The sequence below is a fragment of the Oryx dammah genome, unplaced genomic scaffold (genome assembly GCF_014754425.2).
Source record: "Oryx dammah isolate SB20612 unplaced genomic scaffold, SCBI_Odam_1.1 HiC_scaffold_24, whole genome shotgun sequence".
In the NCBI taxonomy this organism is placed as follows: Eukaryota; Metazoa; Chordata; class Mammalia; order Artiodactyla; family Bovidae; genus Oryx; species Oryx dammah.
The window spans coordinates 31,590,062-31,612,342 of record NW_024070208.1 but is presented as its reverse complement, the minus strand read 5'-3'; the positions used below and the strand labels follow the sequence as shown (position 1 = coordinate 31,612,342).

Sequence of the window (22,281 nt, the reverse complement as noted above, 5' to 3'; positions counted from 1 at the left end):
AGCTTCACTCATAGTTTGTAACTTTTGAAATATAAGTTTTATCTCAAATGAGAATAGTGCAGGTAGAAACTCCAGGTTGTCATAATTGGTTCTTTAGTTTTCTTTGCATGTAACAAATGATACATTAACCATGATAAATTATTGTCAACAACATAATTTGTTATTAGTCTTGGCAGCAAGCTGCACCCACCTAGGGCATAACTAGTTGTTGTTTGTCAGAATTCTAGCAGGACCCTGTGTCTCTTCAAGCCTCTGGGAGTCTCTGTAACAAACTGGCCTGATGCTCAATAGGAAAATGAATTAGGAATTTTTTTTCCACTAGGGCTGCCTGGTTATCTTCTTGGTCTCATCACCAGGAGCTCGTAACAAGCCAAACCTTGTCATCTCATTTTGAGTGATTTATTAAGGGGCTGGCTATCTTAAAAGGACTGTGCATCATTGGTGGTCCACCAGGATTCACAGCATCAACTTGGCACTCATTGGGGTTATCATCACTCTGGGGAAACTGAGGGTACTGACTCTGCACCGGGGAGGGCAACTCCCAGGTGCTGTAGCTCCTGAGAGCAAAGAGAGCTGAAAAAGGATGTGAGGCCAGAGACAGTCAGGAATGACAGTCAGGAATGCGAATTCCTAAAAGTACTGCTAAACAGCGAGTCCAAACAGAAGAAAAGAACCCACCATTTGATTCTTCCCTAATGCCTTTTCCTGCACACCAGAGAGTTAATCTAAAGCCTCTACTTTGAGTAAAGGGTCACTGCTCCACAGAGCTGCTGCTGCTGCTGCTATGTCGCTTCAGTCGTGTCCGACTCTGTGTGACCCCATAGATGGCAGCCCACCAGGCTCCCCCGTCCCTGGGATTCTCCAGGCAAGAATACTGGAGTGGGTTGCCATTTCCTTCTCCAATGCAGGAAAGTGAAAAGTGTAAGTCGTGTCCTACTCCTAGAGACCCCACGGACTGCAGCCTACCAGGCTCCTCCGTCCATGGGGTTTTCAGGCAAGAGTACTGGAGTGGGGTGCCATTGCCTTCTCCAGCTTCACAGAACAGCAGAGCCAAATTCCCTGATGCCAGACTGTCAGCCAATTTCAGAGGCAATGGTCTGATGACTACTATTATTTATCCCCAGTTGGAAAAGTTGGGGGGCATCAGATCACCTTCTCACAACAGATTATAAAGATTCATAGCATTAACTGGAGAAGGCAATAGCTCCCTACTCCAGTACTCTTGCCTGAAAACCACATGGACGGAGGAGCCTGGTGGGCTGCCATCTATGAGGTCGCACAGAGTCGGACACGACTGAAGCGACTTAGCAGCAGCACCAACAGCAGCACTAACTGCCATAAGGAAGCTCAAGTCTTCTCTGTGTTCTTTTTAAAAGTACACACCACCTTATACCACTCTATCCATTGATCCACAAGTATCCTGCTTATGGAAGGAGCGAATCGGACTGGGATGTGTGACCTGATGGCAGAGATTTCTGTTTCAAAAGCACTAGCTGCCTCTCCCAGCGAGTGTATGTCCACCCTGGTGCGCATCCCCAGAGCCTGACGTGGGTTTGAGATGAACTGCATCCTGTTTACGAAGAACTGAAAGCAATTAAAGGGTGCATTTCATGTTTTAGTACATTAGGAGGCTACTTGTAAACTTGGTAATGCTCTGCACTCCGTGGCAGGGGGATTGGGAGGGTGGGGAGGAGAAAGAACCTTCTTTTCTAACTTGGTGCAAACTATTAAAAGGAAAATCTCAGAAAAATTTACAACCGGGACTGAAATCTATCAATGCTGGAAAACATGAGAAATGTTTTAAAAACACAAGAAAACAAGTATGTGCTGAATCTAAAAGAAAGGTTGGCTGATGGACTTTCTCTGCACCACCAAAAAATACATTCAGTGTTCCTCTGAAGTGTGTTTCTTACTCCCATCTATCCACGGCTGCCCCTAGTTGTAGTCCACTGACAAAGCCACTTTATGTCTAGCTGACAAGAGCTACAAGAGCAAAAGCCTACAAAGCCCGTCAGCTGTGGCAATCGCTGCATGTGTCCTAAAGAGGCAGGAAGATGGGCAGCCTTGCAAGAGAGCAGGGCTCAGGGAGCTTTCACCAGCTGACCAGGGTTCTGTTGAAGCAGGCAGGGGAAAAAGGAGAGGGAAGGGGCAGCAAATTAGAAAAAGAGGGACGGGAAGAGAAGAGGAAGGGAAAGACCTCACGGTAATGTCATGTCAGCATATATATGTAATAGGTTAGAATATTTTGGATACATATATATGATATACCAAAATCCTTGTTAGAATTTTATGCTTCTCTCACTTTTCTTTTGTATCATAGAGCTGAGTGGGAAAACAGAGAAAAGAAGCTTTCCTTCCCAAAATGCTTGCAGGTGAGAATTTGGGAAAATTCCTCAGACAGACAAGCAACCTGCATTAGGGCCAAAAGGCAAGGGGCTTACATGAAAAGAGAAGTTTCATATCCCTATGGTTTGCTCCATATTCATCACAGAGCAATTATCATCTTGGACTAAGGGGAGTAATGCCAGGTTCTTGAAAACATCACTTGAGTAATACATTGAGTATTGGGCATTAAACTGTTAGATATGTAACATGGATAGTAAGCTGTGAATGGGGCTTGCCTGTGCCAGGCAAGGTCCTAAGTGTCTTCCAAGCACCTCACGTAGCCTTCCTGACAGTCAGGTGAGGGGTACTCCTGTAACTCTCCCATCTCTCCAGTGAGGACACTGCTGTGGAGGGAAGTCTTATAACTTGCCTGTCTATCTGGCAGGTAAGTGGACAGGGAGGGGAGGAAGAATCCAGGCTGTATGATCCCAGCCTCTGATCTGAACCACTGTGGTCCTCCTCCTACGCAAACAAAACCATCAGCAAAGGATGGAGGAGCCCGGGATCAGAAGACGGAACATGGGCTAAAATGCTCCATGTGGCCCCAAAAGCCCCTCACTCCCTGGGAACCTCAGTTTTTTCTTCCACTGACTGAGTTTGACTCTTCTGGGGTTTCTTCCTCATCTGCCACGATTTTATATTTCCTGGCAATGGTACCCACTGTGATGGAAGCCATGGCCTGTCACTGATGGACTATAATGAAGATGTAACTCCACCATGTAGGGGAGTGAATGCAAGGTATGAAGACAGGGAGATACCTTATCGCATTTCAGGATTCACGGTCAATAGGGGATACTGAAAATCACTCTGGATTCTTCCAATTTGACTACCGTCACCACCTGAGTCCCAACCTCCATGTGATGGGCAGTGCCAGGAGATGCCTTAGACAGTGTTCATTTTTCCTAAGCTCTAAGCACCCAGGATTCACTGCAGTTTTCCATTTGGGGAGTTTTTATCTAATTCTCAGACTTAGCACTACCCCTAAAGTAACCAGCTGAAATACCTGGCTTGGCACATTTAGAGATTTTGTCTTTATTAGATTTTACTTGAAATCATTTTCCTTCTCTTCACACACAATTTACAACATAATATGAAGAAAACCCTCACTTATAGTTTTTATTTCCCCTAAGAGGTTAAGTTTAGATGCTCAGCAAAAGATGAGCCTTTTGTTATCAGGGAATTCCCAACTCAGACCAAAGCAACAGTTCTCAGATGCCTGGAGAGGCAGGTATCCTGCCTGGCAGTTCTGCCTTCAGCCAAAATCTGGATAATTAATTTGTATACGCCATAGAATTGGTTTTTCTGACATTTACAGACGTTTGAATTTGTGGCAAAGCATAAAAATTTTCATGATTTTGGTTCTTCTGTGATTCACATAGATTTATGCCCAGAACATTATCCTCTTATTCCATTTAAATACACACATGGGTATAACATCTAGCACTCAGACTTCTGAGTAAAAAGCTGTTATAGAAAAGTATGTCAGCAAACTATTCCAGAGACAGAAAATAACTCACAATACATTCTGCTCACTTGCGGTGAAGAGCAGGTGAGAGAAGTTTTACCTTTTTTAAAGTAACATTGATGCTGGGAGACGAGACCCGGCAGGGGATGACCACCTTCTTCCCTTCGGTCATATTTATAACCTTAGGGATTTCACTGTGCGTGTCTACGAAAGGTCTACCTGGATCTGAATGAGAAGAAAATGAAAACACACACACATAAATGACTGTATGATGAACACCCAGACACTGAAGCTGGCGAGGCGACGTGGGGACCACCATACACCTTCCCATTCATGTAACACCCATACATCCATATTCTTCTCTCTCACCCAGCCCTCCGCCTTTCTGCCCAGATACAGAATGCTTTCTCTAAGGAAACCGAATTCCTTATTCAGGTCTCGGCCTCCAATCAGCAGACCCCGAGGCCCAGTCCCTACTTTGCAAATTGTGACCTGGGGGATGGGGTAAGGAGTGTTTAGATCATTCAGAGAAAAAGCCATAAAAGTGCCTAGTGAGAGTAAGGTGAATATTCTGCATAAACGCCTTCCCACAGCTTTGCAAAGGGCCTCAGGAAGCGCCCTCCTGAGCTTTTGTCAGAAGTCAGAGGGGGTGGGTGAGCAGGTCCGCAGTCTTAGGAGCACAAATGACAGTGGAGAGTGGGGGACCAAGGTGTCAGGTTGGAGAGAGGATTTCCATTTGAATGACAGAAACATACCTCCACCGCTTTCTGCAGCTTAAAGGCCGACAAGTAAAACGAGAAGGTCTGAACTACTTCAGGGGAGGGGGTAGGGGGAAGGCAGAAGAAGCAGGGTGAACACTGCCTGTATTTCACAAGCACGTGTGTCCAGTTCTTTAGCCAGCACTGCACGACTACGAAGAGTAACGCATGTGCGAGTGCACGCGAAGAGACCTGGAAAGGGCTTTACCTGATCACCAAGAGATCACCTTTAAAAGCATGGCACTGTCAACTACAAATCGGCCTTGCCTTTTACCTCTAGGGATTAAATCAGGTGCCTCTGTGGGGCTGACCTTCAACACCCTCTGGAGGAAGTTCAGAGTGGACAGCAGGAATGAGGCGCTCTGGGAAAAATGGGCAGAGTCAGTCTTCAGATAGTTAGATATTCTCAGGAGATGACTTTATGAGCCCGATTCTTGCATCTCCTCATATCTAAAAAAGCACTAAAATCCTTCCTGGTGACATCTGCTCAAGACAAGCAGAAATCTTCTGCAAAAAAATAAGATATGCTTGATTGCACGTACTTACCCTTCACCAAAATCACATATATGTTGACCTTCCCCAACCCTCTCCTGCCTCTTTGGAGCAGTTTCTCAGAGCTATCTGAGATGCTGTCTCCCAAGCAATAGTCCTTATTTCGCCCCCAGTAAAACTTAACTCACGACTCTCACATTATGATTTTTTTTTTCCAGTCGACAGCATTTTGTCCACCTCAGAGGTCAAAAGAACTCAAAGCACTTGCTGGGCTTCCCTGCAGTTCCTGTAGGGACAGGACTGAACATTCTTTCAGAAACACTCTCGTAGTCCACCTCGCCCTTGGAATCCCCTGACAGCGATCTCTTCAGGAAGCACTGCTCTTAACTTCTCCCCCTGGACCCAGCCCTCCCTGCCCAGATGGAAAGAAGCCCTGTGCAGACTCTCCCCCGGGCCCCCACCTGCTCGCCGTTCAGAATAATCCTGGATGCTGAACAGAGAATGAAGGAAGAAAAACCACGGGCACGATGGGGGCCATGGCTGCCCAGACTCACTGGGGGCTGCAGACATTGTTATGAACTGTGTCTCCCCCCGCGCCCCCAATGCAAATGATATGTTCTAACCCCAGCACTGCAGAATGTGACCTCACCAGGGTCAGACAGAGTCACTGCTGATAGTTACTTCAGTTAAGTAGGTGGGGCCCTAGTCCAACAGGCCTGGCGTCCATATAAGATGATGGCCGTGTGAGGAGAGACATCCAGGGAGAATCATACGGAGACAAAGCAGAGACGGAGCAACGCAGTTGAGGTCAGGGCCACAGACGGTCGCCAGCCCCCCTCAGAAGGTAAGGAGAGGCAAACGGGGGCTCCCTACAGGCTTCAGGGGGGCACGGCCCTGCCGCCACCTCGAGTGTCTAGAATGTGAAATGATAAAGTTCTGTAGTTTTAACATACACACACACACACACCCACTCCACCACCACCAAAAAAGGGACCTTGCTGTAGCCCGCTGAAGGTGGCGGTGTGTGACATACACCAGAGAGGGCCCTAGAGGGACCCATTCGATACAGCCCATCTTGGATGATCAGAAACCCCTGAACGATTCCTCCTGGTCTCCTGGGAAGCCTTCCTGGGCCAGCCCTTCCTGCTTCCCATCCCAGCCCACCTCAGGGGCTTTGCCAGCAGCCCCAGAACTCTCCTGTTATAGCACCTAACACACGACTTCCCTGGGTACACGTGGGATGATGACTTCTTAGGAGAGGAGACAGACGGTATTCATTTCTGCCTCATATGAAATGAATGAATGAGCCAGTGAACGGACTACTCTCCAACACTGTCATTTTACAGATGAGAAGAGAGAGGCGTGAACAGGTGCAGAGAGTTGTCTCGCTGTGAAAAGAAACCCCAGAGGCCAGTTTCTTCTCCTGAGCTCCAGTCCAAGGATCCTTTGCCCCACCTCCCCCATCAGAGCCCACTCCCTCGTCATAGGAAGCACTGCTGTTGGCAATTGTTTTTCAGACAGGCTGACTGTCACAGTTCTCTGGGGCAAGTATGTGCGATGTCACACGGTCTAGAATTCCCAGACGAGGATGCTCATCGAGGGTCAGGGCTGGGTGGGGGTGCCTTTGGGACAGCCTCAGGACAAGGCTCAGAGTTGGGGGAGTGAGGGGGACAACAGATTGTGGTTAAGACTGTACCTGTTAGGAGAATTTAGGGCTGACTAGTGACCCACTCCAGTATTCTTGGGCTTCCCTTGTGACTCAGCTGGTCAAGAATCTGCCTGCAATGCAGGAGACCTGGGTTCAATCCCTGGGTTGGGAAGATCCACTGGAGAAGGGAACAGCTACCCACTCCAGTATTCCAGCCTGGAGAATTACATGGACTAGACAGTCCATGGGGTCGCAAAGGGTCGGACACGACTGAGTGACTTTCACTTCACGTCAGTGGTTAGGACTCGTACTTTCACTGCTGCTGAGGGCACAAGTTCAAACCCTGGTCCAGGAAAGATGAGCCGCATGACCACACACACGAAAGCACTTCACAGCCAGGGTTCGAATCCTAGCTCTGGCCCTTACTAGCAGTGAAAGAAAGTGAAGAAAGTGAAGCCGCTCAGTCGTGCCCAACTCTTTGTGACCCCATGGATAGTAAGCAGCCTGCACCAAGCTCCTCCGTCCATGGGATTTTCAAGACAAGAGTACTGGAGTGGGTTGCCATTTCCTTCTCCAGGGAATCTTCCCAGCCCAGGGATCGAACCCAGGTCTCTCACATTGTAGACAGACGCTTTACTGTCTGAGCCACGTGGCCAAAGCATTTCACCAATCCCATCCCTCATCTGTAATACCTATCTCAAGGGTGACACGAATTCACACATATAAAATGTTTAGAATGGTACCTGGCAGATGTGTGCATGTTAGCCATTAATTTTCTCAGTATGAGAAATTTGAACTTGAGAAAGGGGGGTTAGGCTATATGAAAATAATAACTTATACTCAAGATCTAAACTACAGAAAGTATAAATTTATATTCACATAATGGCATAAGAAAAGGCAAAACAAATACACTAAAATGTGAGCCATGATTCCCTTTGAGTATTATGAGTTGTTATTATTTTCTTTGTGACCCCATGGACTGTAGCCTGCCAGGCTCCTCTGTCCATGGGATTTCCCAGGCAAGAACACTGGAGTGGGTTGCCATTTCCTACTCCAGGGGATCTTCCCCACCCAGGGATCGAATCTGAGTCTCCTGCGTTTCTTGCATTGCAGGCAGATTTTTTACCATTGAGTCACCAGAAAAGCCCTTCGGTTTTTGTCAGATTTTCTAGAATGAGCATGTATGATTTTACAGTAACATTTTAAATCGTTGCATGTAAGTCTCAATGTCTAAAGCATTTTTACTTGAGGAAAACTACAAAGTTTGCATGTGATTTACATCAGTTTTGTCCAGTATACTAGAAGGAGGCATTAACTATCACATTAATAGTTATATGTCTATTAGGAAGGCTCAGGGAGTGTAGTAGCATCTGTAGAGAGGAAGAGTTAATTATACGGAGACAAAGATTCACTTATCAGCACAAAATTCCTCCCCTGAATAAAACTGCTGAGCTGGCCATCCAGGCAGGACTACTGGGATTCGATCAATTCCTTTCCTTCCTCCTGTGAGTCTATATTTTTATCTCCTTTGTGAGTCCCAAGGTAAACACAAACACCAGGAAATGGTTTAATTCATGTAACTAAATTGTAAATCCTTCACATTTAATTTACTGTCTCCTTAAGCAACCATTTTCAACAAAGGACACTGGCATAAAATGTTCCTGAGGAAACAGTAAACCTTGGTGTAGTCATTTTTAGTCTAATGAATGCCAATCCCACAAGAAAACAAAAACAGCTAATGCAACATGCCTTTAAATTTCATCTCGCCCTTGTTCACGCTGGATCCCTCGAACACCTGAATTTCATATCTATTGGCCTTTAAAAGTCAAGGTCAATTTTAGCCCTGGGCCCACTGTTCAAAAAATATCAGAACTTCAATGATTGGTGTCCATCCCAGCATAATTCAAAACACACCATTTGTAGCACAGTTAATAGTGGCATTATAAATCCACTATGTTTACAAATGAACTTATGCCTACAGATACACACACACTATTCTCCAGGCTTATTAATAGTATATTTCCTCTGCAATTTGCTTCACGGAAGGGCTAAGAATGAACTTGCCTAACATATTATAATACAAACATTTTTTGTTTTGTATGACCACAGATACAGAAGAGGTCACGGTTCCATTAATATCACCAGTAAAACTACTTACTACTCCCATAGGACACATTTGTCTTCGTCACAAAATTAAAAACGACTTCTAAAGCCAGCCAGCGCCGTGGAGTGGTTTCCTGAGACCAAAGTGGCTGGTTGTTGAAAGAGTGAGGAAGAGCTGCTCCGGAGACCGCTGGTGTACCCGTGGTGCAGACACACTGTCACCAGGGACTCAGGCCACACCCAGAGGCAGGGAGGTCACACCACCCTCCCCTCTCTGGACTCTTAGAACTCAAAGCAGCGATAGGAAACTGGCAGAGAATGAGGTTTTCTCATCCAGTTGGAGTAGCTGGGCTGTCATCCTTCAGGACAACGGGCAGACTTGGGCACAGGGGAAAATCAAACAGGGACCCTTTCTCAGGGTGGTATTATACCTACTTTTTCAATGTGTTTTTCCTTTTGAAATCTGTAATCATTCTGGCATATCAGGGCACACAGACATAGAGGTCCCAGCATGGCAGGCTTCATGCCACTCTATTTCCCAAGGGCATTACTTAGGAGCTCTTCTATGGACTGTGGAGCAAATGAATGGCCCAAAGATTTTAGGGGGTTTTTCAGACTGAAGAGGAGTTCGAGAGTAAACATCTTATTTCCAAGTACTTGTTCATTCCCATGATTTTCATAAACTTTTTCTTGATTTTCCTTTCCTTTAATTTCATTTACCTTAACTCTTAAGTCCTGGTCATGAGGACTCCTAATTATTTTCAAGGAGGATGTGATTTTAATTTATTGAGGATGAAGTGAAGAGGATAAGAAGGTAATTAACCAACACCATGAAAAGGATCCTATCTAAAAATGAGAGTTTTCAGATCGCACTTTTGACTTTAGTTGCCTACCAAAGCTTTTGAGAATTCAAAACAGAGCTTTGGAGCAACCACAAGAAAGCTGAAATAGCTATACTAATATTAGATAAATAGCTATTGTTGTTCAGTTGTTAAATATTAGATAAAACAGACTAAAACAAAAAACATTACTAGAGATAAAGAGGGCAGTTTGTAATAATGATAGCATCCAGCAGGAAGATAATTATTTCTTTGGAAGGAAGGATGCTAAAGCTGAAGCTCCAATACTTTGGCCACCTCATGCAAAGAGTTGACTCATTGGAAAAGACTCTGAGGCTGGGAGGGATTGGGGGCAGGAGGAGAAGGGGACGACAGAGGATGAGATGGCTGGATGGCATCACGGACTCGATGGACATGAGTCTGAGTGAACTCCGGGAGTTGGTGATGGAGAGGGAGGCCTGGCGTGCTGCAATTCATGGGGTCTCAAAGAGTCGGACACGACTGAGCGACTGAACTGAACTGATAAAGATACAATAATTATAAATATATATGCAACTAGCAACAGAGCACCAAAATACAGGAAGGAAAAACTGACAGGATTGAAGAACAGAAAATTCAACAATAATAGATGAAGATTTCAATACCTTACTTTCAATAACGGACATAACTAGAGAGATGGCTGAAAAGGAAATAAAGAACTTGAACAACGCAGATAGCCAACTAGACCTAAGAGACATAAACAGCAGGGTACACACTCTTCTCAAATGCACACAGAACATTCCCCAGGATAAACTATACACTAGGCCATAAGACAAACTTCAATAAATTTAAAAGGATAGAAATAATACAAAGTATGTTCTTTGACTACAGTGGAATGAAATTAGAAACCAGTAAGTGAAAGAAACTTATTGTTCAGGCACTAAGTCATGTCCAAAAAACCAGTAGAAAAAAATTCACGAATCCAAAAGCTAGTTCTTTGAAAAAATAAACACAACTGACAAACCTTTTGACAGACAAGAAAAGAGAAGGAAAGACAATAAGATCAGAAACGAAACAGTAGATATTACTATCGACACTACTAAAATAAAAAGAATTATAAAGGAATAATATAATTGCATGCCAATAAATTAGATAACAGATGAAATAAACAGGCTCCTAGAAAGACAAACTACTGAAACTAACTCAAAAGAAACAGACAAACTGAATATACCTATAAGAAAAGAGATTGAATCAGTCATCAAAATACTGCCCAGAAAGAAAAACTCAGGCCCAGAAGACAAGTGAATTCTACCAGATATCTAAAGAATGAACCCCAATTCTTCACAAATTTTTCTAAAAGAACAAAAGGCAAAACTTCCCAATTCATTCTATGAAGCCAGTGCTACTGGGATACCAAAACCAAAGACATCACAAAGGAAAAACAGGTCAATATTTTTTATGAATGTGGATGCAAAAAAAGCTCAATTTCCAGCAAACCCAATACCTATACAAGATTTATGCACCTGGCGGAGTGGGTGTTCCAGGAATGCAAGATTGATTTAACATCCAACCACCAGTCAATGTCATTAATATACAATATTAATGGAATAAGAAACAAAAATCTCATGATCCTTTCATTAGCTACAGGAAAAGCATTTGACAAAATCTAAACCCTTATGGAAGACAGTATGGAGATTCCTTAAAAAACTAGGAATAAAACCACCATATGACCCAGCAATCCCACTCCTAGGCATATACCCTGAGGAAACCAAAATTGAAAAAGACACATGTACCCCAATGTTCACTGCAGCACTATTTACAATATCTAGAACATGGAAGCAACCTAGATGTCCATTGATAGATGAGTGGATAAAGAAGTTGTGGTACATATATACAATGGATTATTACTCAGCCATAAAAGGGAACACATTTGAGTCAGTTCTAAAGAGGTGGATGAACCTAGAGCCTGTTATACAGAGTGAAGTAAGTCAAAAAGAGAAAGATAAATATCGTATACTAACGCATATGTATATGGGATCTAGAAAGACAGTAACAAAGAATTTATTTGCAGGGCAGCAATGGAGAAACAGACATATAGAACAGACTTATGGACATGGGGAGAAGGGAGGAGAGGGTGAGATGTATGGAGAGCGGAACATGGAAGCTTACATTACCATATGTAAAATAGATAGCCAATGGGAATTTGCTGTATGTCTCAGGGAACTCAAACAGGGTCTTTGTACCAACCTAGAGGGGTGGGATGGGGAGGGAGATGGGAGGGAGGTTCAAGAGGGAGAGGACATATGTATACCTATGGCTGATTCATGTTCAAGGTTTGACAGAAAAAAAAATTCTTTAAAGCAATTATCTTTTAATTAAAAAATAAATTAAAAAAATCCAAACCCCTTTTACAACAAAACACACACACACACTCAAAAAACTAGGAATAGAAGGGCATTTCCTCAATCTGATATACAAAAAAAACTTAACAGCTGACAACACTCTTAATAGTAAAATACTGGATGCTTTCCCCCTAAGATTAGGAACAAGACAAGGCTGTCCACTCTTACCACTTCTGTTCAGCACTGTACTAGGGCTTCAGTGGTTATTATGAATAATGCCACAATAAACATTCCAGCTAGAGCAATTCGGCAAGAAAAAGAAATAAAAGGCATCCAGATTTGAAAGGAAGAAATTTTCTCTGTTTTCAAATGACATGATCTTGTATATAGAAAATCCTAAGGAGTTCACTAAAAAAAAACTATTAATTGAAACTAGTAAATGAGTTCAGCAAGATTTCAGGATTCAAGATCAATATGCAAAAGTATTTTAACTTCTATGTACTTTCAATGAACAATCTGAAAATGAAATTAAAAAGTTTTATTTATAACAGCATCAAAACAGAATAAAACACTCAGGAATATATTTAACAAAAGAAGTGTGAAGCTTATATTTTGCAAACCACAAAAACACTGTGGAAAGAAATGAAGTAAATAAATGGAAATACCACCTATGTTCATGAATTGGAAGACTTAATATTGTTAAGATGGCAGTGCTCCTCAAATTGATCTATGGATTCACTGCAATCCCTATCAGAAAGCTCATGACTTCTTAGTAGAAACTGGCAGGCTGATGCTAAAATTTACAACTGAAAGGGACCCAGAAGAGCCAAAACAACCTTGAGAAAGAACAAAGTCGGAGGACTCACACTTTTCAATTTCACAAGTTACTACTAAAACTGTAAACAACCGTGATTAAGACAGTGTGATACTGGCATAAGGACAGACAAACAGATCAATGAAGCAGAACTAAGAGTTCATAAACAAGCCCTTGAGTCTATGGTCTGTTGCTTTTCAGCCAGGCTGCCAAGACCATTCAGTGGGGAAAGATCAGTCTTTTCAACAAATGATGCTGGAGCAACTCTACACACAAAAGAACAGAGGACCTTTACATCAAACCATAGGTAAATATGAACTCAAAATGTATCAAAGGCCTAAATTTAAGAGCTAAAACTAGACAACTTTTAGAAGAAACCATAGCGGTAGATTTGCATGATCTCAGATTTGACATTGGATTCTTATACATGGTATCAGTAGCAAAAGAGAAAAGTAGATCAATTGGACTTCCTCAAAAGTTAAAACTTTTGTGCTTCAAAGAATACTATCAAGCGAGTGAAAAAAAGAATGCACAGAATGAGAGAAAATATTTGCAAAGTATTTATTTCTGATAAAGGATGTGTATCTAGAATACAGAAATATTTATATATCTAGAATATATTAAAATCTAAATAGACAGAAGCTGCCTGTGATGTGGGAGACACAGGAGACTCAAGTTTGATCCCTGGGTGTGAAAGACCCCCTATGGAAGGAAATGACGCCCATTCCAGTATTCTTGCCTGGAGAATCACATGGACAAAGGAGCCTGGGTGGCTACAGTCCAATGAGTAGCAAAGAGTCAGACAGGACTAAGCAATTAAGCACAGCACATCTTAACATTGAAACCTCTAAATTTTATGTCTAGAACATAAAAATATTTTTATAATACATATTTTGAATATGTAACTACAAAAAATATATTAATATATAATCTAATAAAAATTGAAGAACTCTTACAACTTGGTAACAAATATTCCAATTAAAAAATGGAAAAGAGATCTGAAAAGACATTTCTTCAAAGAGGTACAAATAATCAATAAGCACATGAAAAGATGCTCAGCATCATGAGCCATCAGAGAAATGCACACACCAAATCCAAATGAGATACTGCCTCAAATCCACTAGGACAGTGATGAAAAGACAGGGTAACAAGTATTGGCAAGAACTTGGAGAAACTGGAACTCTCACATGCTGCTTGTGGGAACATAAGATAGCCACTTTGGAACAGAGTCTGGCAGTTCTTCCAATGGTTAAACATACAATTATGCTTACATATGACCTGGTACTTCCTCCCTTGGGTATGTATCCTAGAGGATGAAAACTTGTTCCACTAAAGAAACTAGCATATGACTGTTCACTGCAGCTTTATTCATAACAGCCCAAAGAGGGAAACAATTCCTATGTCCACCTACTGGTAAATGGATGGCTAAAATGTGGGAGACCCATACAATACAGTAGAATATTATTTGGCAATTAAAAAGAAATGAAGTGCTTATACTTAGGACAACATGAATGAACCCTGACATATTATGCTGAGTGCAAGAAGACAGCACATACTTATATATTTAATAATAAAATGCCACATACTTTATTATTCATTTATATGAAATACCCAGAATAGGCAAATCTACAGGGACTAAAAGTAGATTAGTGTTTGCTTAGGGCAGGGAGGTATAGAAGGGTAAAGGGTGACAGCTAAAAGGTACAGAGTTTCTTTCTGAGGTAATGAAGGGTTCTGAAATTGACTGTAGCGATGGTTGCATATGTCTGTCTATGTGCTAAAGACCATTTTTGTTGTTCAGTCGCTCCATCATGTCTGGCTCTTTGCGACCCCCATGGACTGCAGCAGGCCAGGCTTCCCTGTCCTTCAGTATTTCCCAGTTTGCTCAAACTCATGTCCATGGAGTCAATGATGCCATCCAACCATCTCATCCTGTGTTGCCCCTTTCTCCTCCTGCTCTCAGTCTTTCTCAGCATCAGCATCTTTTGCATTAAATTATACAATTTAAGTGGGTGAATTATACGGTATGTGAATATCTCAAAACACTTATTTTGAAAGAGAACAGAACTCTGGGGTCTATCTCAGGAATGGTGACCCCCTATTTTCTGAGCTGGAATTGTAACTGGAGATCACTCAGTGCCAACTACTTTATCTTATAGAGTCCCTCCAACCTCTCTCCCACTCCTCTTTGCATTTGAGGAAGCCACTCACAAAAAATTTTCTCCCATGACAAACCATCCTGATTGTAAATACCTAGTTTAGTTCCCACTTGGCAGTCCCAGGTCTGTGGGGAACATAGTGAGACATCTCTGTCTTCCTTCAGCTGGGAGGTTCCTTGACCGATGTATCTATTCAAGTCCACACAGTATTTCCTAGTGAGTCATGCTGGTTATCCAAGTGAACAAGTAAAACTTCAGCTGTAATTCGCTACCCACCCAGATTCAGAAGTGAGATAATCTTCTCTGTGGCTGACCTAGGAATATCAGTGCCAGGCTCTGCCATCTACATGAGATTGTACACAAATGTTTCTATTACAGCAAGGTAAGCAGAGAGAGGGCACTGTTTCTCAGACTCAAGACGCTATCCTAAAATTAAACATGAATATATTATTCGTGTGATACAAAATAAAAAAAGCTCTTTCCTGACTGCCTACCTTCCTTCAAAAGAGAAACACAGTTTTGCCTTATCTCATTTGGAAGTCCCATTTGTCCACTTATAACGACAAGTTGGACATTCAGTTCAGTTCAATCGCTCAGTCGTGTCCGACTCTCTGCGACCCCATGAATTAGGAGAAGACAAAAGACCAAGACTTAGGAGAGAGGACAGGAAGAGTAGTTCAGCCCCTCCCCTTCTTCCTGCATCTTCTATGAATTTGCTCATTGAAATGTGCTCATCTAGCAGCCAGGCAATTGGGGTTAATCAATAATTTCAACCCAGTGTCCAGCAGAGGCTGGGCACATGGTGCACGGCCAACTGATGTTTATTGAGAAGATACCAGACAAAGCAAGAAACAAGGTGAAATCAGGATGCGTTATGGTCCTGTGCGCGGAACAACTCCATGGACTCCAGTTCTAGCTGTATGGACATCACACATACCTCTCCCCTGGCTCAGAAACTTTCCTTTTGATTAGAGGAAAAAGTAAATACTAAATTCTGCCCTGAAGGAGAATAATTTCTCTTTAATTTACAGCTAAGACCTAAGTAAGTTAGTTGAAGATCTAAGTAAGAATGGAGTGCCAGGGAGATGGTACGCCTGACTAGACTTTACGTCCAGAAAGGCAGACAAGGGCGCAGTTTCTCGAGCTCCCTAGAACCTTGTGCACTGGGTGTTCACACAAGATGCTTGGTTGATTTCTAAGTTCACAAAGTCAGATCTTGATCAATTAAAACATCTCAAAGGAAAAGAAAGAAAAAGAGAAAAGCTAAGAAGCAAGGGGCGGGAGAAGGAAGGACGGACATATAGAGGAATGATGGATGATGAAAGGAAAAATGGAAGGAAGGAAAGAAAGGGAACAGGAATAAAGGAGAAAGGGAAGAAGGAAGCAAGCAGCTCTGATGGGCAATAACTCTTTCTTCTACTGCCAAGATTTGGGGCCGTGTCCCAAATCCTATTATTCCTAGCTCTGCCTCTGAATCGGAAGATTATAAAACTGTTAGGGGAAAAAAAAAAAAAAACTGTTAGGGGACTTGTGTGATACCCTAACACAGCCTCTCACGTTATAGAGACAAGCTGAGTCCCAGAGATGAGCGAAGACCTTCCCACAGGCACAGGAATAGCACGAACGATTGAGCCAGACCTGAATCCAGGTGTCCTGGTCCTAGACCATCCTCTCTGCATCAACCAAAACCTAGCCTGGACTCTCAGAATGACTGAGGAGTGACAATTACACCTTCAAATACCCCACAGATGGGACGGAAGGAAGGAAGGGTGGAGGGAGGGAAAGACGGCCCAGGGACATGGGGTCTTCTGGCAGGAGATCAGAAATATGAAAGGACAGACTGATAAGAAATTCCTACTGTGAACATCAAGGTCGTGTCACTGGACCCCCTGCTTAGCTCTCTCTGCTATAAGGTGCTGGGGACATTTTGGGGTCTCTGTCATTACCACCTCAGGGCCAAGAGCTGTCCAACCAGATAAAGTTCTATCTTATGGAGCCTAGAGATGAAAGTCCTTCCAGGGGACAGTCATCCTCCAGTGCAAGGGGCATTTGGTCCCTGGGACATGGGTTCTCCCTGAGGGCAGCTACTCTCTCAGGAGAACGTCCCTTCCAGGGTCTTGTACTGTTGGAACTGGAGGCCAGGGTCCTGTTTAGGTCGGGCACAGCCACCCTGTGACTCTCTGAGGCTTAGTTCCCTCTAGAAAATATAACAGGCATTTTCCTGTCCCCAAACCTGTGACGTGTTATGCATGCATGTGAAATGTTCATGCAGGGAATAGCACCCTGACATCTCCTAGGGGGATGCTGGGAGGGGAGGTGGGGAGGTGGAGGGAGCCGGATGCAAGGCCACAGGGGTGGCGGCAGTTGAGAGCATGGGGCCAGGTCTGGAGGGGGTAGTCCTTGGTCACTGCAGCTATTGTTGCCAAGTGGGAATACAGGCCAGCACAGCTAGAGTTCCAGTTTTTCAAGATAAGTAGGAAATCAGATTTTTATGTGAACTCCTCCAATTATTAGACATTGGCAGCCAAAAGCACTATGCCTGCCAGTCAAAACGTATATCAGCAGCATTTGGCCTGAACACTTCCTGCTCTGCAAGTCTGCACTGCCCCCCAGCCCCCACCCACTCCATTCTGTCCTGCACACAAACCTCCAAGGGGATTGAAGGGAAGCCCAGCAAGAACATACTGGCAAGAGGAGGGCCTTGAGTCTGTCAGATCTGGGTCCCAAGTTTGACTTGAGACTTACATGCAGTATGTGACCCTGAACACCGTATTAAATTTCTCCAACTTTCCTGTCCAAGGAGGCTGACAATGGAATTCATCCCATTGGATTTCAAGGATGAAATAGGATTTATGGTAATGAATCTCAGCCAGATATCAATAAAGGATAGAGAAGCACACTCGGTCCTACTCAAGTGTCAACAGTGGGAAGGCGCTGGGGCGTCTTGTCCAGTCCCACCAAGTGAGCACCTGTGCTATATTTGAATACCTGGACACATAGGGAACTCACCACCTCCCAAGACAGGTCATTCCACTGCCACAGAGCTTTAGATGTTAGAGAGTGTTTGCTTATATCAAGATGAAATCTGCCTGTCTTGACTTCTTTCATTCTTAAATAGTAGCTGTACCGTCAGGGGTTATAAAGATGAAGTTTGATCTCTTTCCCTCAGAGAAAAAGTTTGAAGGAGATATTTTTCCACCCAGCTCTTTATTTTTCAAAACATTTCTGTTCCTTTTGTTGTTCCTTGCCAGTGAACAATAACAAAACCACCAGATTACTTAATGCTTACAAGCCGGTGGGGCAGGTACCCATTTGACAGATGAGGAAAATGAAGTATGTGGGCAGGATCATAGAATGTACTTGTAATTCCTGTTCCTCTTGAAATGTAAATTAAATGGTAAGACCTGGCAAACGTTTGACAAACCTAGAGAAGGTATTAAAAATCAGAGAGATCACTTTGCCAACAAAGGGCCGTATAGTCAAAGTCATGGTTTTTCTAGTACATCCATACAAATACTTTACCACTAGCGCCACCTTGGAAGCCCATAAAAACCTGACATTCCTTCAAATTTGAATTTTAGATAAATAACAAATAAGTATAAATAAAAAATTTTAAGCATAACTATGCCCTAAATATTGCCATGGGCTTCCCTTCTGGCTCAGTTAGTAAAGAATCTGCCTGCAATGCAAGAGACTCGGGTTCAATCCCTGGGTTGGGAAATACCCTGGAGAAGGAAATGGCAACCCACTCCAGTGTTCTTGCCTGGAGAATCCCATGGACAGAGGAGCCTGGCGGGCTATACAGTCCATGGGGTTGCAGGAGTCGGACACAACTTAGAGACTAAATCACCACCACCATGGTTTTTCCAATAGTCGTGTATGGATGTGAGAGTTGGACCATAAAAAAGGCTGAGCACCAAAGAACTGACTGTGGTGTTGGAGAAGACTCTTGAGAGTCCCTTGGACAGCAAGGAGACCAAACCAGAGAATCCTAAAGGAAATCAGTCCTGGATATTCACTGGAAGGACTGATGCTGAAGCTCCAATACTTTGGCCACCTGATGCAAAGAGCCAGAAAAGACCCTGATGCTGGAAAAGACTGAAGGCAGAAGGAGAAGGGGGCAACAGAGGATGAGATGACTGGATGGCATCACTCACTCAATGAGCAAAAGTTTGAGCAAACTCCGGAGATGGTGAAGGACAGGGCAGCCTGGCGTGCTGCAGTCCATGAGGTCGTGAAGAGTTGGACACAACTGAGTGACTGAACAACAAGTCCTGGTACCACCTTCATCCAAACCCCTTCCACCTGTTAATGATGTTCAAGGTTGGGTTCTTGGCTAAACACAGAGTTAACTAAAAGCCTGAATCTTTCTCACGTATGCTGTCTCAGCTGCTTCCTTCCCCATAGTCCTAGGGCGGTCAGCTGGCTTTGCCAGCCAAATACAGTCCTTTACACTTTTTCCTGTCAGATCTCATTTGGTTAATCCCAGGTCACAGTTCTGGTCAGTTGGATATTTTGGGGATGGTGATTCTATCACGTGACGTGTGTGTTTTTGCCCTCAATGTGGCTCTTTTGTTCTGTATGCCCTGCATTTCCTCATCAATGCCCAGGAGGACCAGTGAGACCCATATAAATGTTAAAACTCCATGTTTCTTTCATTTAGCAAACATCTCTGAGCACCTCCTCCCTGGCACACCCAGGCTGGAGCCATCAAAGTGAGCAAGACAGTCACTCCTGGTCCTCACAGAGAGGGTGAGATGAGTCCTATGTGAGGGGAGGGCAAACCTAGTTTGGGGGAGCCTTGGGAGCTTCCCAGGATGGGTGATGTTTAACTGGAGACCTAAAAGATGAGTACAAGAAGACTGGTGCCGTCTCTGGTGGAGCATCGCTCCTCCACGCCCCTCTTATTGCTCTCTTCCCATAGGGCTTTGCAATAGGTTGGTTGTAACCTGTTTTATTTGCATCACTAATTGCTGCCCTTGAAAACTGAGGGGATTATCTTTGTAGTTTCTATTCTGCCCAGCTCACTGCCTTTCACCACAGCAATTATGACTGATTATGGCTCAGATGGTAAAGAGTCCACTGGCAATGTGGGAGACCTGGGTTCAAGCCCTGGGTTGGGAAGATCCCCTGGAGCAGGGCATGGCAACCCATTTCAGTATTCTTGCCTGGAGAATTCCCGTGGACAGAGGAGCCTGGCGGGCTGTAGTCCACGGGGTCGCAAAGAGTCAGAAACACCTGGTCAACTAAGCACACAGCACAGTCCTCCTAAGTGTAGGCACAGAGTTTGTGTACAGCCTCCCACTGAATCTCCCAACAGCCACACAAAATGCTAACTCTTCCCATTTTACAGAAAAGGAAACCAAGGCTGGGAAGACGGTAACAGTAGCAGCAGTTAACAGCAAACAAGTGAGCAGTGTGTACTACACACCAGATACTAAAACTAAGCATTTTATGTGTGTGAACTCCTGATGCGAGAGGGAACTAAGGACAAGAACTGTGCTGCCTTCTCCACCGCAGACTAGTTTATACGGGCAGTTACTTAACCTTCCCGCGAAAAGAAGGTGAAAACAATAGCACTGCTTCCTAGGATTAGGAAGTTATGAGAATGAAATCCTTAACCAATACAGGTGCCTAGAGTGGCATCCAAAACACGGTGAGACCTAAGTCTGAACCTCTATTCTTATTAAGGAATCTGTACAAAGACTTTGCACATATCAGAGTGGGGACTGGATCCAGTTTGAACCCTGGATCATGTTGTTTCAAATATAATTTAGATATATACTACTCCAGGGGATCTTCCCTACCCAGGGATGGAACCTGGGTCTCTTGCATCTCCTGCTCTGGCAGGGGGGTTCTTTACCTGGTGGCTCAGGTGGTAAGAAACTTTCTGCAATGCAGGAGACCCAGGTTCAATCCCCAGGTCAGGAAGATCCCTTGGAGACGGGCATGGCAACCCACTCCAGTATTCTTGCCTGGAGAATCCCCATGGACAGAGGAGCATGGTGGGTACAGTTCATGGGGCTGCAAAGAGTCAGACATGACTGAGTGGCTAACACTTTCACCTTCTTTACCTTTGGGAAGTAAGCTTCATATATATACAATACTCTATATAAGGGCTTCCCTCATAGCTCAGTTGGCAAAGAATCCGCCTGCAATGCAGGAGACCTGGGTTTGATCCCTGGGTTGGGAAGATCCCCTGGAGAAGGGAACAGCTACCCACTCCAGTATTCTGACCTGGAGAATTCCATGGACTGTATAGTCCATGGGGTCGCAAAGAGTCGGACACGACTGAGCGACTTTCACTTTCACTCTATATAAAATAGATAATCCACAAGAATCAACTGTATAGCACAAGGAACTCTATTACATATTCTGTAATAATCTAAATGGGAAAATAATTTGAAAAAAAAAATAGATAGTTCCTCAGAAAACTAAAAATAGAATTACCAAGTGATACAGCAATCCTTGGGGTCACAAAGAGCCAGACACAACTAGGTGGCTGAGCCCGCACACACCTCAATCCTACTCCTAGGCATATATCCACACAAAACTCTAACTCAAAAGGATACATGCACCCCCACGTTCATCGCAGCACTATTCACAATAGCCAAGACATGGAAGCAACCTAAACGTCCATCAGCAGATGAATGGATAAAGAAGACGTGGTACATACGGACAATGGACTTACTGCTCATCAATAAAAAAGAATAAAATACAGTAAAATTTGCAGCAACATGGATGCAATGAGAGATTATTATAAGTGAGGTAAGTCAGAAAGAGAAAGACAAATACTGGTATTTGTGCTATGTAAGTGACAGCACTTATATGCAAAGTGTAATACATGACAGAAATGAAGCTGTCTATAAAACAGAAAGAGACTGCAGACAGAGAACTGACTGGTGGTTGCCAAGGGTGAGAGGGGAAGGGAGAGGGATGCACTGGAAGTCTGAGGTTGGTAGGAGAAGGTGATGGCACCCCACTTCAATACTCTTGCCTGGCAAATCCCATGGGTGGAGGAGCCTGGAGGGCTGCAGTCCATGGGGTTGCTAAGAGTCAGACATGACTGAGGGACTTCACTTTCTCTTTTCACCTTCATGCATTGGAGAAGGAAATGGCAACCCATTCCAGTGTTCTTGCCTGGAGAATCCCAGGGACGGGGGAGCCTGGTGGGCTGCCGTCTCTGGGGTCGCACGGAGTCAGACACGACTGAAGCGACTTAGCAGCAGCAGCAGCAGCAGCAGATGCAAACTATTACATTTAGAATGGACGAATAACAAAGTCCTCCTGCATAGCA

General features: G+C 43.9%; 1 protein-coding gene across 2 annotated transcripts in view; it reads right to left on the bottom strand.

Moving 5' to 3' along the window:
* Positions 1-22,281, bottom strand: part of FLT1 (fms related receptor tyrosine kinase 1) — a 205,945-nt gene that overhangs the window by 138,222 nt on the left and 45,442 nt on the right. For both annotated transcript variants that reach the window (XM_040266732.1, XM_040266731.1), the window contains exon 4: positions 3,951-4,075. In XM_040266732.1, the coding sequence (XP_040122666.1) occupies positions 3,951-4,075 (125 nt within the window). The remainder of the gene's footprint in view (positions 1-3,950; positions 4,076-22,281) is intronic.